Raw genomic sequence first — 16,937 nt, 5'->3', positions numbered from 1 at the left:
AGACGCAAATGAAATTAATGACTGCCTGGAGAATACTGCGTCTTTTTTATTAATATTAATGGGCCGATATCCACTGCAAAGACTGGCTTGACATTGTGCAATTTCATCCAATCAAAAACAGCAATAAAATATCTCCTCACACCTTTCCTCGTTTTGGACTGGAGGTAAACACTCGGCACGCCCAGTCAGCACACAGAGTGAAAATTAATCAGTTAGACAAATGAAGTTTCACACCAGCAACTCCGTCATCATGACCATCACTATCACCAACACCCATCACCACCACCACCACCACCACCACCACCACCACCACCACCACACTCAGCAAGGTCTCCGCAAACACAATCAATACAGAAGCAAACTCCAAAAGTAATTAAATAATGTAACTGTCAGAGCACACAACGAGGAGGATCTCCGTGATGTGTCGATAACACATCATTAACATTGTCATCATCATCACACATCACATTATCACATCATCACATTGTCATCATGATCACACATCACATTGTCATCACACATCACATTGTCATCATCACACATCACATTGTCATCACACATCACATTGTTATCATCACACATCACATTGTCATCACATCATCACATTGTCATCATCATCATCACATTGTCATCATCATCACACATCACATTGTCATCACACATCACATTGTCATCATCATCACACATCACATTGTCATCATCATCACACATCACATTGTCATCATCATCACACATCACATTGTCATCATCATCACACATCACATTGTCATCACACATCCCATTGTCATCATCATCACACATCACATTGTCATCACACATCACATTGTCATCATCATCACACATCACATTGTCATCACATCATCACATTGTCATCATCATCACACATCACATTGTCATCATCATCACACATCACATTGTCATCACACATCCCATTGTCATCATCATCACACATCACATTGTCATCATCATCACACATCACATTGTCATCATCATCACACATCACATTGTCATCATCATCACACATCACATTGTCATCATCATCACACATCACATTGTCATCATCATCACACATCACATTGTCATCATCATCACACATCACATTGTCATCATCATCACACATCACATTGTCATCATCATCACACATCACATTGTCATCATCATCACACATCACATTGTCATCATCATCACACATCACATTGTCATCACATCATGACATTGTCATTAACGATCATTTTTTTTTCGGTTTGATCAAACCTGCTGGAATTTCCTATCACAGTGACAAAAGCAACAGTTTCTGAGTTTTGCATTGGAGTCGCCTGATCAGATTAGATGGGAATGTCGGGATTCTTCCTGCACACCGACCAGGCCACAACCAGCAGAGCAACCCAAGTTATTTAACAACCAACACACTTCGTGCAGCAAACGGACTCCTTGAGGACGCCAATTATTCCCACCTGCTTATGGGGTCGGTCGGGGAACGTGTTTGGCCTGAGTCTTTCAATAACGGACCAGGTAGTCCTGACGTTCGACTGAAGGGGAGCAGGAATTCGGAATTTAGCCAGAGTGCCGGCGATAACTCTCCTACTCTTCACGAAATGACACCGTGGGATTTTTATCATCCACCAACTAATGCCGGCAGATGGAACACTCAGTTTATTGTCCGTCCGAGGAAAGGAGCGCACACATGGATGCCTGCCTTGCCATTCTTGCAAAACAACAGCAAGGTGGTGAATCGTTGGATCAAGATTAGAATGTCTAGGCCATCCAGCCAGGCCAAAATCACAGTCCTTCTGAATACCACTTCCTTAGCTATTTTTTGTTTATTTTAATTTTGATAAAACATGATGGGGCACCACTTCTTCAGCGACACCACTTTCCCAAAAGGTGGAGCTGAGTGTGACGGAAGTGAGGTCTGTTGTTGTGAAATGTCTTTGCACGTGAGCACATGATGTTTGTGACAGCTCCTCCATGAGCCTTAGACAATGCATGATAACCCAGAACGGCACTCGGGAGAGCGCATACCTCCGCGAGGACGAACAGTTTACTGTTTGTAGCCCAATGATAGGCCGGATCTGGATCCAAACCTCAACAAAAATCGAATCGGCTTGTTATTGTCACCTAACCAACTCATCCACTTAGTTTTGTCATAACTCGTCCATAACTTTTTGAAACATCATGTTATATATCGTTGTTGGTCCCATCACTCAATGGTGAAAAATCACTTAAATTTTTTTTATATTCTTGTATCCGGATTCAGATTTTCACCTAAATATAATAGATTGGCCCTTGTCACACACACAACCTCTTCACTAACGTTCGTCCAAGTTTGTCCACAACTTTTGGAGATATCCTGCTATATATCGTTTCTGGCCCCATCTCCCAATGGTGAAGAAACAATTAAAAACAAATTCTCGTATCCGGATCCTCATCTTCACCAGAATTGAATAAATTACATTCGTCGTCACACACCAACAACCCGTCCACGAAGTTTTGTCCGAATCCGCCAACAACTTTTTCAGATATCCTGTTCAAAGATAAACAAAGACAGGGTTGAAAGCATGACCTCCGTTCACCTTCAGTGGTGGAGATAAAAAGTTGATTTGACATTTGAAAAATCAAACAAACATTCATGTGGGTTAATCACCTCCACCCACCACCAAAAATAATTGTGAACCACACCACCACCTTTAGGCCAAATATGAGGCTCATCACTTGTTTGTAAATATTCATCGAGTGACTGCGGTCTTTGCAAATGTGGGAGTAAGAAAAACAAGTGCCTGACACTTTGTGACCATAGACCAGATTTTCCTCTAATCAGTCCCTCCAAATCCTGCATCCGCTTCCAGTTGATGAATTAGGAATAGTTATGGCCATAACATTCACGAAAACTAAAGAGCAGCGTTCCTTCATTTTTTTTATGAACTGAAAGCTAAGTAAGTGGTATTCAGAAGGGCTGTGATTGGCCAAATATCTGCTCTATGACGGGATAAAAAAAAAATCTGCAGCGACAGTAGCACTGCAGACCGATCACCGTGGCCTCAGACAAATTTGAAAGTAAAGGTATTACTCAAATATTTGCCAAAAATCCATTCCTTTTTGAAACATCCGTCCAATCAACAAAACAGTCTGCGAGGCCGCTGAGGGTTGCAAGATATGGCGGTGTACTGTATAGAACAAAACCTACCGTGAGGGTGTTCAGTTTTGCATTGTGCTTGATCCATGTCAGACAAAGGCACGAGCCTCCTGCCTCCAGCTTCTCTGTCATGAGTCCATTCCCAAATGTCATTCCTTGCCTCTTCCAGTGAGCGAGTCGTACGGCTGGAAACTCGGGTAAATTTGCTCGAGTCGAGATTTGAATGTGGTCCGTCAATGGTGGAAGAACAGGGCGTGAACTGGATATCTGCCTGGCTTTCGGGTGCTTGTGTCCGTGCTAAGGGAATCCGGTTCTCCACGATCGAGAGGATTATATCCTCAAGGCTTGGTGACACCCGTGCACCACGATCGAGCTGAAGAAAGAAAAACCGGAACAGGTAGTTGCAGTGTCAAGCAAAGAGACAATGTACCACTGTGAAATGATTATACATTTATCATTACAGGTTGTCTACTTTGGGGACCTGCAACTCTTTACAGGCTATATATTTACATTTACATGAAATTATAACCTATTTACCTTTCAGACAAGTTATAATAAAGACATGGAACTTTTTGAGGGAGTGGAAAGATAAGGGAGGGGTGTCCCTGGCAAGCTACGAGGGCATTTGACTCGATATAATCTGGAATTTTATCATATTGTCAATGCGACATTGGTACACCATTGCCACATTTTCCCCTATTGATAGACAATGTCACGTTTCTGCTTTACGTCAACGAGGTTCAACATCTATAACTAAAAGGTCACCATCCGTGTGTCACCCAAAGAAAAAGCAGGATCTCGAGCTTTAATGTAGCGGTTCCTGCTGTCGTATAACAAGAATGGTACTCTTGGAAAACTGATAATCAATTTGCTTGGAAAAAAAAATTGTGTCCATTTAATCGTAAAGATGCCTTTTTCCAAAAGGCTGCCTTTCAATGTTTGAATAAGAAGAAGCGGGAATTCAACGGTTCCAACGATAGCATTTAGTATTCTATGACAGCAGAAATCCTTCAGAAAGACATGGAAGGAGCACACAAAATAAAATTTAGTAAAACTTCTCAAAGCATTCAGAAAGTGCATAGAATGAGCACACAAACAACAACCACCACAGCCACAGCCACCATGACAGCAGCAGCAGCAGCAGCAGCAGCAACTACGTGTGATAAAAGATCCATTTCACGCGTTTCACTTCATTTTACGTACTCGTTGAAATTCACAGATATACATGCAATATGTTTGTGAAATACAACATGCTGTCTCTTTTTATTCAAACTGTCAGTGGAGAGATGGGTAGGCATGACCAGTGGAAACTAAGACAGGCAAGCTGGTGTGAGACAGCTGCCAAAGATGGCCGAATTGTGAATGCACGTGAAGGAACTGCTAAGCATACTGAAAGAGCAAAATGGCCACGTCGGAATGGAGTTGGAGAAAATGGTGATATAGACAGAAAGGCCGCAATTCCCTTTATACAGCAGAGATTGGACAAATGATTAAGTGTGAAGATTGCTACCTCGATGGCGAAGAAGCCACTTACAAGTCCAGCAATGGGTAGCACAGGGGCAAAGGCCATGTTGCTTTCATCAGCACACACCCGCAGCTTGCCCGCGGTCGAGGTGAGTAGAGCACGCAAAGTGGAGCCAGCACTTGCTGTCGACCCTTCAGGCACCCCTGCCGCTTCAGCTCCAGTGGCGATCCCGGGGCCATCCCCTGTAGGCAGCGCGTTGAAGGCCTCAAGAAGGACAACTGGAGAGCGAGGCTCCAGACAGGAGCTCTTGCGAACAGCTGTTGCCAGCATCGACTCCAGCACAACCACAGGTTTCTGCTCGGGTTTCATAGAACTTCCGTCTGTTTACAAGAAGGAGGTTCTTTAGTCAAGAAGTTCCTTAAGTTTCAACATAACTAAATTCCATATGACGCAACAGTCACGAAGCACACCTTCATGCTTATAGCTATTTTTTAGATGTGCCAGTCATGCCACAGGCCCAACGGGTATTTTAGGTGTGCCCTTTACAATTATGCTGTGTTCGACCATCGAGAGAACCTCATCGCATTTATTTCAAGGAATCATCATTCAGGTTTGTAGCACAATATATGCAGAACATCTGCCTACAAACACACTACATGTAGGATTGTGTATGCCATCCTTTTTAGGATGCCACGACGACACTGTATGTACAGGCATTAAAATTAATGACAACCTCCTCTCATTTGCTCCTCTTCTCTCTCGTCTGTCGAACCAACTTCCTCAGTCTGTTCAGTCTCATTTTCCATCCAGGGCTAAAAAGATGGCTGTCCACTTCCTCCTCAGGTCCTCCCACATCGATACTCATAATCTTTTCTCCCCTCATTAACCCTCCCCATCCCACCCTTCCCTTTCCAGGTTATTGCGTTTATTTTTCCCCTCTACCTCCACCCACGTTTCCGATTTTGTTCCGTTTTGCCGTTTCAATCTCGTTTTTCCCTTCTCATTCTTTCCGCCCCCTTCTTGCATCCAGCTTGTTCACTCCTAAATTCTGCTCCCCTCCCACTATTCTCTCTTTCTTCTCCTCACCCATTACTTCCCAATTTGTGTCCCTCTAACCTGCCATTGATGTGCCTCTCTGCTTTCCACTGTGATCTTTCTGTTCTGTTCTAACTCTTCCATGAGCCTCAACCTTGTATAAAAATAAAATACATCTATATAACAAAAACAACATACTTTACGGTATCTTTTCAACCACTTTGATGTGTAACTGTCACATCACCTACTTTAAACGACATCAATTTGGTGACATCAAGCAGTAACGACATCCATGGTAAACCAATTGGTAGACCGGAGGACACGCTCCAAAATTACCCAATTGGTGCATTGCGGAGTTGAGTGAGGGGAGAGGAGGTGGAGGGTGGTATGAATTATACGTGGAATTTTTCGCGACAAATAAAACCTGTTAATAACAACGATGTTCTAATGTTATTGGGGTTTATGCAAAATGGATACCAAATATCTTGAGAGGATCACTGTGACCTTGATTCATAACACCACATGCAATTGGAAGTCGTATATTTGAAGGTACGTCAGAGGCAATCAGTGGGACGTTAAGTGTTGGTATTTTTTGCTTGGAAAGCGTACCTACGCGTCCTTCGCCATCCTGCTCCATCAGTCGCTACTCTGCGGCGCGGCAGCTTAATGACACTTCATCTGAGCCTTTGGACAAGCTATCCATCTTCAAACTGCTCGAGGCCACCGTTGTAGGACAATGTACTGAGGTCAGCGTAAATCTCACATCTACAAATTATATGCTCGACTGATCATTGCCAAAAGTTACAGTGGGACACTTAGCTCTGGGAACAGTGGTGAGTGAGTCGGGTGAAAAGGAATAGATGATCTTTGAAAGAATCCATGAAACACTGCTTTTTCACTTCATGTGAAATACTGGAATGATAATAATGAATGGCCGTTGTTTGAAAGGAAGGAAACTTTAAAAAAAAAAAAAAATGTTGGCAGGTTAGAATAGTAAGTGGAAGGAAAAATGAAAGGGTTGGAGGAGGGGGGAAACAGAGGGGGTGGTGGGGGCGGGGGCAGAAGTATGAAAGTGGGGTAGGCAAAGATCTATGGAATAATCTACACAGTGCACACACTTCTAGGTGGAATCCCAAGGAGCTACAGTAAAACTCAAGGTGTGTGTGTCCAATGATCAGAAGTGGATTACAGTATGTTGGAATCGGTAGGTTATATGATACTTGGCTTTGAGGGACCATGACTTCATGACCACGAGTCGTTGAAGCTGCAGAATGTCTTCGGTGATGGCGCCGTGAATAATGTATGACAGAGTTACCTTTCCACTTAGGGTATATATGCAAACTCCAATTGTCAGCATTTGGGAGGATAATATATAAGAATGTGCCACAAATCTTCCCACTCACTGTGTGAAAGTACCTTGCACTTTGCAATTTTAAAAAGGGATGAAAAACAACCTCAGGCAATGTGTGGGCTGCGCAAGGCTGACACGCTGCCTCACTCACTGGAGAGTGCTCTCTTTGTGCAGTCTGTGCATGGCCAAATGTTTCATTTCTCCTTGTTATTGCAATTTTCCTGGCTACCTCTCGGGATCTGTTTGTGGAATACAGACGTGACAGGTAGACGGAATACACATCCTGTTAGGTGACATCCATGTGGCACTTGGTTCTTTGTACCATACCAATGAAGGGGTCGATTTGCTGTTTGGATGTAGAAAATGGGACTTGGCATCATCCCATTTCCATGGCAATGCAAGTTCTACAAGTCTTTTTGTATGCCACAGATGTTTTCCAGATCACATGATACAAAACCTGTGAGATTGCACAGAAAGTGTGCCTGCCATAGGTCCTCAGGTTGTTAGTATTACATATAATGAGACCCAATTAATTATGCTATTATGCAAGGCTAGTTGGGTGATCAGGCCTGTACAAGCACTGCTAATCACACGGCTAATCCAAGGGGGGGTAATATGGCCAGTGTATCGGCAATGATGGACAGCCAGCTTTACAGCACCCAAATCTTCTTCTTCATTTGTATGCAGCACAAGGCTCTGGAGAGTAGCATCATTGGCTGAGGGTGCGGCTGTGCCGCTGATGCTGATGCAAGGGGGGGTAATATGGCCAGTGTATCGGCAATGATGAAGGACAGCCAGCTTTACAGCACCCAAATCTTCTTCTTCATTTGTATGCAGCACAAGGCTCTGGAGAGTAGCATCATTGGCTGAGGGTGCGGCTGTGCCGCTGATGCAATGCCCTCTGCTGGGTAGGGCAGGAATGTGTTCATGGTGCCGGCGATAGCTCGCCTACTCTTCATGAAGGACGCCATGGGATCTTTCATATTCACCAACTAATGCTGGCAGATGGGACGCCCATTTAACGACCATCCGAGGGACGGCACACACATATTGATGAATCACTCTGCCTGTGAAATACCGGGATGACAGTTTATAGCTCGGTCAGGATTCAAACCAAGGTTAGACATCTTAAGGGCTGCATACTTCTAGGCCATCCTGCCAGCCTGTCACCCAAATAATGATGTGCTATGCGATGAAGCAGCTCTCTGTTCGCAGCGCATCAGTTCAGCCATTTTAGTCGAAAACATGACGCAGATCGAGATCAAATCAAAAATCATCTTGTCCGCAAGCACGTCACCAACAGAGTTCTTCTGCCACTTATATGCCACATATGGCAAAACTTGCAACCGAGGCTTGTTGCACTCTGTGCCAAAGTACCATCCCATGGAAATTTAAGATCACCCATGCCATTGCTGAAGATTCCATTAAAAATATGGTTTCAAAAACATAAAGGCATTCACAACAAAAAAACCCATTGACATTAAGAGAAAGCTTTGGAAAATCCTGTCCATGTGGAGCAGTTGTCTTTGGGTGTGCAAAGAACTGTGAAAAACCAACAACGATCACTATGAACCTCACCTTTCTTTTCCTCTTTGGCCTTTTCCGTAGCCAAATTGACCAACCAGTGCAAGGCGCTGGGAGAGAGTGCTCTGCCCTCCAAAACCACCTCGGATCGAGCCGTATTCAAGTCGTCATGAGCACCCATCGAAGCTACGCTCATTTCTCGGTCATCTGAGGATCCGACGGGACCTTCTCCGAGATTCATGCCATTCTTCAATGTCGTCGTCAGCAACGTGTGAAGGACCTGATGGGAATGATGGGACGTTATTCTGTGCTAATCGATCCACATGTCAGTGCCATCACAGAACAGAAAGATAACAACAGTTCACAAGTGCCGCTTCCTCACAATTTAAGCGAAGGGTACTGGAGGATTAATCATCATACGCACGAACGACAATCACTCCGCAGTACATGCCTGGGACATGCCGTTAATGTTGGGCGGAAGCTTTTCTGCCTGGGCAAGTCCTTCGTTGGTGCACGGGCAATTCAGGCCCACACAGAGACGAGCCCGCAAGGTGTGCATTGCTTCACTAAGGTCGTTCAGGGCTGAAACAAACACAAAGACAATAATAAGTGGATGTGCTAGCGATTGATGCTACACTATTCCAAGGCCTCATAATGTTTTCTTAAGCACATGGTTCACAAGCGAGGTGCGTCTCTCAGCAGTAATTGTGCTTTTGATTAAAAAATATAAATTGCCAGGAACTGTATCAATTATCACATCAGGATTACAGTAATGATGGTATACAATTGTTATTTTAAAGAAGGGCAAGGGCAAGATGGCAGCAGAGTGCTTACCTGTGCCAGGAATGATCTGTGTGGGAATAAGGTTTTTATAGTCGTGCACTTGGCCTTTCACACATTTCATCCACTGTGAAGTTTCCTTTTTGCTGTCTGCATCTGTCAGTGAAAAGGATTTTTCACATTTCAAATGGCAATCGAGGCACGTGAAGGGAATTCGGCCCACCAGGACAGCACCATAACCGCATCACAGCAATCCAAAGAAAGAAGAAGAAAAAGAAAAAGAAGCAATCCCAAGCATTGGTGACAACTAATCCCTTAACGTGAATTTGGCCACGTTGGAATAACAAGGCTTATTCTTTTCAAAACAACGTGGAAAATTTGATATCCACAAACTAAGTGATGGTGAGAGCTCGCCTGACTTCCATTTGTAGAGCTCGCCTGCTCGCCCGTGATCCTTTCTCCCCCTCCCTATTAACCCAACCTGACCAAACCCTCTTACTTACAGGTTACTGCATTCCCTCCCATCCTTCTTCTCTTTTCCATTTCAATCAGCCCTTTACATTCGTCCAAATGTGGCAGCACTGACCCCACCTTCACTGCATTACCTTTTTACCCTCTATTATTTCACTTTTCTATGAACCGAGATCTTGTATGAATGAATGAATGAAACAGGCTCTGCTGCTGGAGGAAATTCTATCAACTTCAAATGTCTGCAAAAAGCACTTGTACAAATCTACACGGTGCAAGCTAATGTCCCAATGACGTCACAATAACAGAGCTGTGTCAATTGCGTTTTTCATCAAATTTAATTCTTCCACAAATGGAAATGATGTCACATTTTTTTAATTTTTTTTTGTATACTGAATCGAGGCTCGTGAAATTTCTCCTCTGTATGTAGGATGTCATCAACATGAACACTCCATGTATCTGACGCATTCTGTTTTCAGAAAACCTTTCGCTTTACATTTGTCTATACGCTACGCTGTTCTTTTACCATGTGGTTGGGCCAGCTTTAGGCGATGTAAAGCATTTAAGTTTGGCTTTTATTATTAGGTTTCAGCCATTATTCTCAATGTCAAGAAGACAACAACAACATGCATTTTAAGGCCATTTTCCCTGCTAGAGCGGGGGTTAGCCTTGCGGTCCCCATGACAATCTTCTCCATTTTGCCCTATTTTCTGCATCTCTCCTTGTTAAAACCCCCTTGCCCGCATTTCTTCTTCCACCATCTTTAGCCAAGTCTTTCTCGGAATTCCCCATCCTCTACTTCCTTCTACATTCATTTCCATCACTCTTCTCAACCAGTCACTTTCATCCTTCCTCAACACATGACCAAACCATCTCAACCTGTTTCTCCTCACAGTATCAATCACAGGCTCTATTCCCATCATCTTTCGCAATTCATCATTTGTCTTCCTCTATCTCAACGATACTCCACACATCCACCGACTCAATGTCAAGAAGGAGGGATCATAAACGTCACACATGGCATGCTGTTTAACGATAAGGCTCATACAATGTCCATGTATGGTATATACTGTATACCATACGTGGACATTATCAAATATACCTCTTACATAGCGTTCGGAGCTTACGCTGCTACAGGGTGTCTCCAGCTTATACAGGGGGTCTCCAGCTTATACAGGGGGTCTCCAGCTTATACAGGGGGTCTCCAGCTTATACAGGGGGTCTCCAGCTTACACACGGGGTCTCCAGCTTACCCCTCTTCACACCGCCGAGGTAGAAACTTCATCCGAAATACTATTTAGCAATCCCTCTTCGAATATTTCTGCCCTTATACTGATCCAGTGCTATATTGCTGACAGCAAGGCCCATCAAAATAGAAAACTGCATTTGGGTTCAGCAACTCACCGTGCTCCCTCCTGTCCCGATGTGCAGCATAGCAGCAAGGGCAAACGACGAATCCACACTTGGGGCAAACCCAGTGGATGTTGAAGAGGGTCGCTTCGCATGCGTCGCACATCTCACGCACACCACGAACAGCACGCTTCCACGCAACCTTGGCTGGAAAACATCGTGCAAGGCAAGCAGTCACAGGTGTGCTAATTGTGAATTTTTCTTTCTGGATTCTGTGCAATGTCGTGTTAGAAGGTTAACCAGACTTGCATGGTCCATCTCCTTGGAATTTCGAAAAACAAGCCAAATGGAGTTTGTGCAAGCAAGGGAAGATGTCAAAAGATGCTATTCACTCATTGAACTAGAACGGCACTCGGAAGACAGCACAATACCTCCACCTGGCTGAACAGTTTACGTTTTGCATCCCACTGATCAGGTGGATCTGCATCCTGATCTTAACCAACATATATAATCAGCTTGTTCTGGTCACCTACCCAACTCAGGCACCAACATCTATCATAATCCACCCATAACGATTTGAAATATTGAGCATCCATTTAGAGGAGGAAATTTCTCCACAATTTGCCCATTAAGTGCAGGGAGAAAAGTGATGTCAGAAAGATGGCGTTGCCGGTACCCAGAGTGCCACTTGAAATTAGGTAAGCCACTTCCAAGCTCAGTGGCGGTGTTTTCCAGTTTTTCATTATCTCTTATAACATGTAATTGCTGCTGTTGTGGTTGTGGTTGTTGTTGTTGCACCTGTTGTTGTGCTTGGGTGTTCCTTCCATGTACTTCAAAATTTATTTTATTACTTTGAAAAGTATTATTCTATTGCATTTTGAGTGCTCCTGTATCCTTGTAGAGGGTTCCTGCTGTGGTAGAAGAATAAATGTTACCTACAGATGGAATTGCTACATTAAAGCTGGAGGTTCCTCAATCCCAAAAATATGGGCTTTTAAGAATGACAAGTAAATATGATCAAAGAAGTGTATTTCTTGTTCCAAGTCAATCTATTATTAACTTTCGAACCAAGTAAATCAGTTAATACCATTCTAAGGTACCACTTGTATTATTGTAGGACAGCAGAACCTCTTTAGAATTAAGTGCTACAGATGGAGAACTTGGCTCAAGTCCAACATAAGTATATACATATGTATATATATATACATACATATGTATATATATATACATACATATATATATATGTGTGTATATATATATATATATATATATATATATATATATATATATATATATATATATATATATATATATATATATATATATATATATATATCTTACTATAATTCACCAAATGTCCGTCTGTCTGTCTGTCTCTTCGAAGGTACCGTAAAAACTGCTGAACCGATCTCAACGATATTTTGGGTGGATAATCCTGGGATCTCCAGGAGTAAAATTGGCTATTTAGTTTCCCCAATTTCAGCTTTAGTCCCCAGCATTCTCAGGTTTGGACTCGCGCATAACATTCGCGTTCGCATAACATTCATTGTGACAATGTTGTTTTCCCGGGTGCCGCACAAACGGTTGCACCGATCGCTGCACAGCTGCACCGATCGAACTCTGTGACCTCGGACAAAGACCTTTTATAAGGACACGGGTTGAATCCCTGCTTGAGAGAATTCTAACCCATTTCAACTGAAGGAAACACGTATCGGGAGTACATACGACACAGCGATTGTGAACACGATTAGATTAATCTCCACATGAGAGAATTCCACATAGCTATTTGGGCGGTGAATACGCTAACAGATCGCTGTCTCCATCGATCTTGCCAAGGCCGTAACAGCTATCAGCTAAAAATCCTTTTAACTGTTGATTTGGATGTTTTTACAATGAAGGAAACACGTATCGGGAGTACATACGACATCGGGAGGACTAACTGCACGCGTCTTCAGTGAATGAATGAATGATCGTTTTAAGGCCATTTTCCCCGCTAGAGCGGGGGTTAGCCTTGCGGGCCCCATGACAATCATGGTTCCCTGTTTGAGGCAATGTTTTTATGGCCGGATGCCCTTCCTGACGCCAACCCTTAGGCGCCTCTTACGATGCGCAGGGATACGGTGTACCTATTCTAAACCGGGGTACACACCGGGATCAAGTCTTCAGTATCAAGCTTAAATCTGTCATGGCGGATCTGAAGAGTGGAATGCTTGGAGAAGTGGTGGGCTACTTCGGCATGAAGGAGGATCAGAAACATGGACTCCCACACTGCCACATCCTGCTGATACTTGCTCCCGCATGACGTTATTTTCCCGGGTGCCGCACAAACGGCTGCACCGATCGAGATTTAACGGATGTTTATATAAATCATTTAAAAGAAAAAAAGCCTTCAATTTCTGATATTTAGCCTTTTCATTTGGGCCTCCCAATTGAAGCCCCGCCCGTAGGGCGGGTACCGTTGCTAGTATATGTAATATGTCGATGGCTTCAATGAATGATTAATGACATTCCAAATCAGTAAAATAAATCATAGAAAAGTATGGAGATCGACCATTTTGAAAGCGATAACCAATTTTACACAAAAGCATCATAATAAATTCAACTATGAGCCCTCCTAGTATGACAGCAACACTATTACCACATTTGCACCTACCCTCTGGGTCTATTCTCGCCATCGCAGCTCGCTCATCGCGCACCAGGCGACAGAATGGTGCGGCAGTGTAGGTGAGCAAGTAGAGTGCTAACGCCAGCCTACGCATCTCTTCCACAGGACTTTGCCCGCTGCAGGTGCTGCCGCTGCCAGGCAATCCCTGCGTGGACACCTCGGCAGGTATCCAATGGCGGAGGTCTTCTTCCTGACAATCACCTGAAGCCGAGAAACCATCGATGCGCAGCGCTCCATTCTTATTGAAAGATAACCTTAAGGGTATGATGAGAAAATAAAAGTTAATACGGTATTATTAAACACGGTTTAAATAATAACAATGCTTTTTCAATGTTGTTGAACATATTCATTTCATGCCCCAAAATTGTTTCTTCAGCATATCGAACAATTTTTCAAAGCTTCGCCTAGATCATTGCACACCGGCGAAAGTGGTAGAAGCGGCAAAAAACAGCCGAGTGAGGATCTTGTGCACGGCGGTATCTCACGAGCCGGCACTCGCGACATTTCTGCAACGAGGGGGCGATGCTGGCACATGCGCCATCTTGCAGGAATGCTTGGCAGCTCTGCTTGAGTCGGCGCACCTTTCGCCAATCCCGCAGCACACTCTCGGGCAACTCCTCTGTAAAAAGCGGTCAATTATCTCCGACATTCGTCCATTGTCAAATACATGTAATTTTGCCGAAGCATCAATTGATAAACTTACCATCATCTAACCTGCAGTTGACTTTGTCCTCGGTCTCTTTACGGATGCAGAGTTCATTTTCCTTTCCTTCTCTGTCATCTTGCTCATTGTTGCCTTTTTCTTGCTCTTCTGGCGTGTTCTTCTTCTTTTCGTGGAAACATCCTCCACTGGGAATACAATCGCTACTGCCCTTCTCTTGTCCCACTGCTCCACTGGGAAACTCGGAATCCCTATGCTCGTCAGCCTGGGGTGTTGTTGTGCATACAGCTTGGACGTTACCTTTTCTCCTCTGCAAGTCAATCTGCTTTTTCTTAAATGTAGGTTTTGGTTGACGCTTTACCCGAGCCTCACTACCACGACCTTCTATGCATTCATCGGAGCCCTCTTCACTTTCTGAACCGAGTTCGAGTGCACGTTTGGCTGCACGCTTGGTACGCCGTTCCTCTCTGGCATCAGCACGGCCCCGCCGCTCACCACCTTTCATTTCCGATCCAGCATTCTCCTTTTTGCTTCGTTTTGACTTTTCTTTATTTTTTCCCCTCCTGGTCTCAGTTGTCTCTTTGGTGACGGCACTCGGCTCACAAGTTTTCCCACTAACGGAAGCCTTTCCTTCATCCTTGCTTCGCTTTCTTTTTGCTTGATCTTCCATGTCTTTCTTCAAAACCCTCTTTTGCCTCTTGCCTTCACCTCCATCGGCCTGCTTTATTTCCTCCCTCAGACGCTTCCCTCTTCTTATGTCTGCCGAACGTTCCACTTCACGCTTGCTGTTTTCCACTTTCAATTGTGGATGGGATGGCACTGTTCCAGGACCTACCACAGATGTTGTTACTGTATTGATTGTTGTTTCCAATGGTGCTTCTGTTACAGCTGTGACAGTGCGGTTGTAATTTGAGCGGTCCTCCTCAGAATGTCGTGTTAGCCAGGCCTTCTTGAGTTTGGTATGAAGTCCTCCTGGACCATTCGGTGGGAGACCAGATAAGCACACATCTGCAGGGCTTCTTGATGAGGAGGCAGAACTCACATCACTCTTAACACTAGCGGAATCACTGTCATTTCCATTACTAAGAGCAGTAGGTACCATTAGGATAGTCTGATTGAAGGCAGCTGCACCAACAGTGCTCGACTGCCCTTGAGTTGCTGACTGAAGAGCTTTTTGTTTTTTAGACTGGTACTGAGCACCAGACAAGCAAACAGGGCTGCTGCGGTTTATGGCAGGCGGTGGTGTTGGTGCAGGAAAGGTTGGGGATGTCCGGGAGTTCTGTTCCGTGGTTGTTACAGTACTGTCTAAAGCCTGTGAACCACCTGTCGATGGTTTCACCAGAGAAATAGGCTCAGAATTTGATGATGGAGCAAAGTGACATGGATTGTGACTCAATGTGACATTTCCAGTGGGTACTGGCTGGGGAACGACTGCTGATTTTGGTCTAACAATCACAGAGGCTTGTGCAGAAGTTACTCGACCACTGGGTCGACCATCCTCTCTGTGCTGTGGACTCTGTGCCGAACACAGTTGTGGTGGAGGCGGCTCTCCAGGAGGTTGCTGAAGACCATTGGCCAGTGGCAAAGTTGGCTGTAGCTCAAGGGGCTGCATCATGGCTGCCAGCAGTTGTTGTGGAGAGGCTACTTTCAGCGGAGTTGGAGGACGAGGCTCACTGCCGGATTCACACCGCTCCCTGGAGCTAGGCTGCACAGTGGGACGCAGAAGGGGTGGGAGGGGTGATGAAGAATCCATCGTTGGCCCTGGAGGCTTGCGACTAGAACCCGCTGCCGTGGCTGTTGGTTTATCACGTACCACATTACTTCCATCAGGCGTGTGCCTGATAAGCGGTGGTGGCTTGCTCAGTGACTTGGAGACAGCAGTCCCTTGGCCCTTGGTGAGAGGTAAGGGTGAGTTGGCAGTCAATGCATGGGATCTCTCATCAGGAATGCGGTTTGAGGGCTCATTATCGAGACTTTGAGACAGTGCTGTATAGTAGGTGCTGCGGTGGGTTGGGTGTACGGTTGAAGTAAGCTGAAATCCACCAGCTGATGTGACAGTTGTTGGTGGGCTGTCGACCTCATGCTTTATGTGTCGTTCACAACTTCGAGCCAAATCACCATCATGAGGTAGCCACAGGCCTGCCCCTGCATTGAGTTCATTGTGTTCAACCTTCGGAGGAGTCAGCACGCCATGCGACTTCCGATCAGGTTCCCTACTGGAAACAAAACAATGATATAAAACAGGTATCTATATGGTGTCATCATTTGATGATGTTTACAATTATATCACCACACCACATGTGAGCAACAAAACAAGCATTTTAAGGCCATTTTCCCTGCTAGATCGGGGGTTAGCCTTACGGTCCCCATTACAATCTTGACAAACATAGTCTATGCTCAGGAGTTTGACAGGCTGTGAATACTGTACTGTACTTGAATAATTAATCGACCTTCAGGGTTGGACTTTCATGAACTAGCTAGCCAGGTCTGATGTTCGACTGAAGG

At 44.5% G+C, this 16,937-nt stretch overlaps 1 protein-coding gene across 13 annotated transcripts in view; it reads right to left on the bottom strand.

Annotated features, from left to right (window-relative positions):
• LOC137420684 (putative JmjC domain-containing histone demethylation protein 2C) overlaps positions 1-16,937 on the bottom strand; it is a 324,770-nt gene that overhangs the window by 9,171 nt on the left and 298,662 nt on the right. For 9 of the 13 annotated variants that reach the window (XM_068105952.2, XM_068105951.2, XM_078772415.1 and 6 more), the window contains 9 exons: positions 14,475-16,648; positions 14,192-14,390; positions 13,760-14,025; positions 11,161-11,313; positions 9,343-9,444; positions 8,960-9,090; positions 8,563-8,788; positions 4,668-4,978; positions 3,185-3,506 (listed from right to left, as the gene is read on the bottom strand). In XM_068105952.2, coding sequence (XP_067962053.2) covers positions 3,185-3,506; positions 4,668-4,978; positions 8,563-8,788; positions 8,960-9,090; positions 9,343-9,444; positions 11,161-11,313; positions 13,760-14,025; positions 14,192-14,390; positions 14,475-16,648 — 3,884 coding nt within the window. The remainder of the gene's footprint in view (positions 1-3,184; positions 3,507-4,667; positions 4,979-8,562; positions 8,789-8,959; positions 9,091-9,342; positions 9,445-11,160; positions 11,314-13,759; positions 14,026-14,191; positions 14,391-14,474; positions 16,649-16,937) is intronic. The other 4 variants (XM_078772414.1, XM_068105950.2, XM_078772419.1 and 1 more) reach the window with 2 other exon arrangements.

The sequence above is a fragment of the Myxine glutinosa genome, chromosome 2, assembly GCF_964187855.1.
Source record: "Myxine glutinosa chromosome 2, kmMyxGlut1.1, whole genome shotgun sequence".
NCBI lineage: Eukaryota > Metazoa > Chordata > Myxini > Myxiniformes > Myxinidae > Myxine > Myxine glutinosa.
The sequence above is the reverse complement of the archived record's forward strand: the minus strand, read 5'-3'. Positions and strand labels throughout refer to the sequence as shown.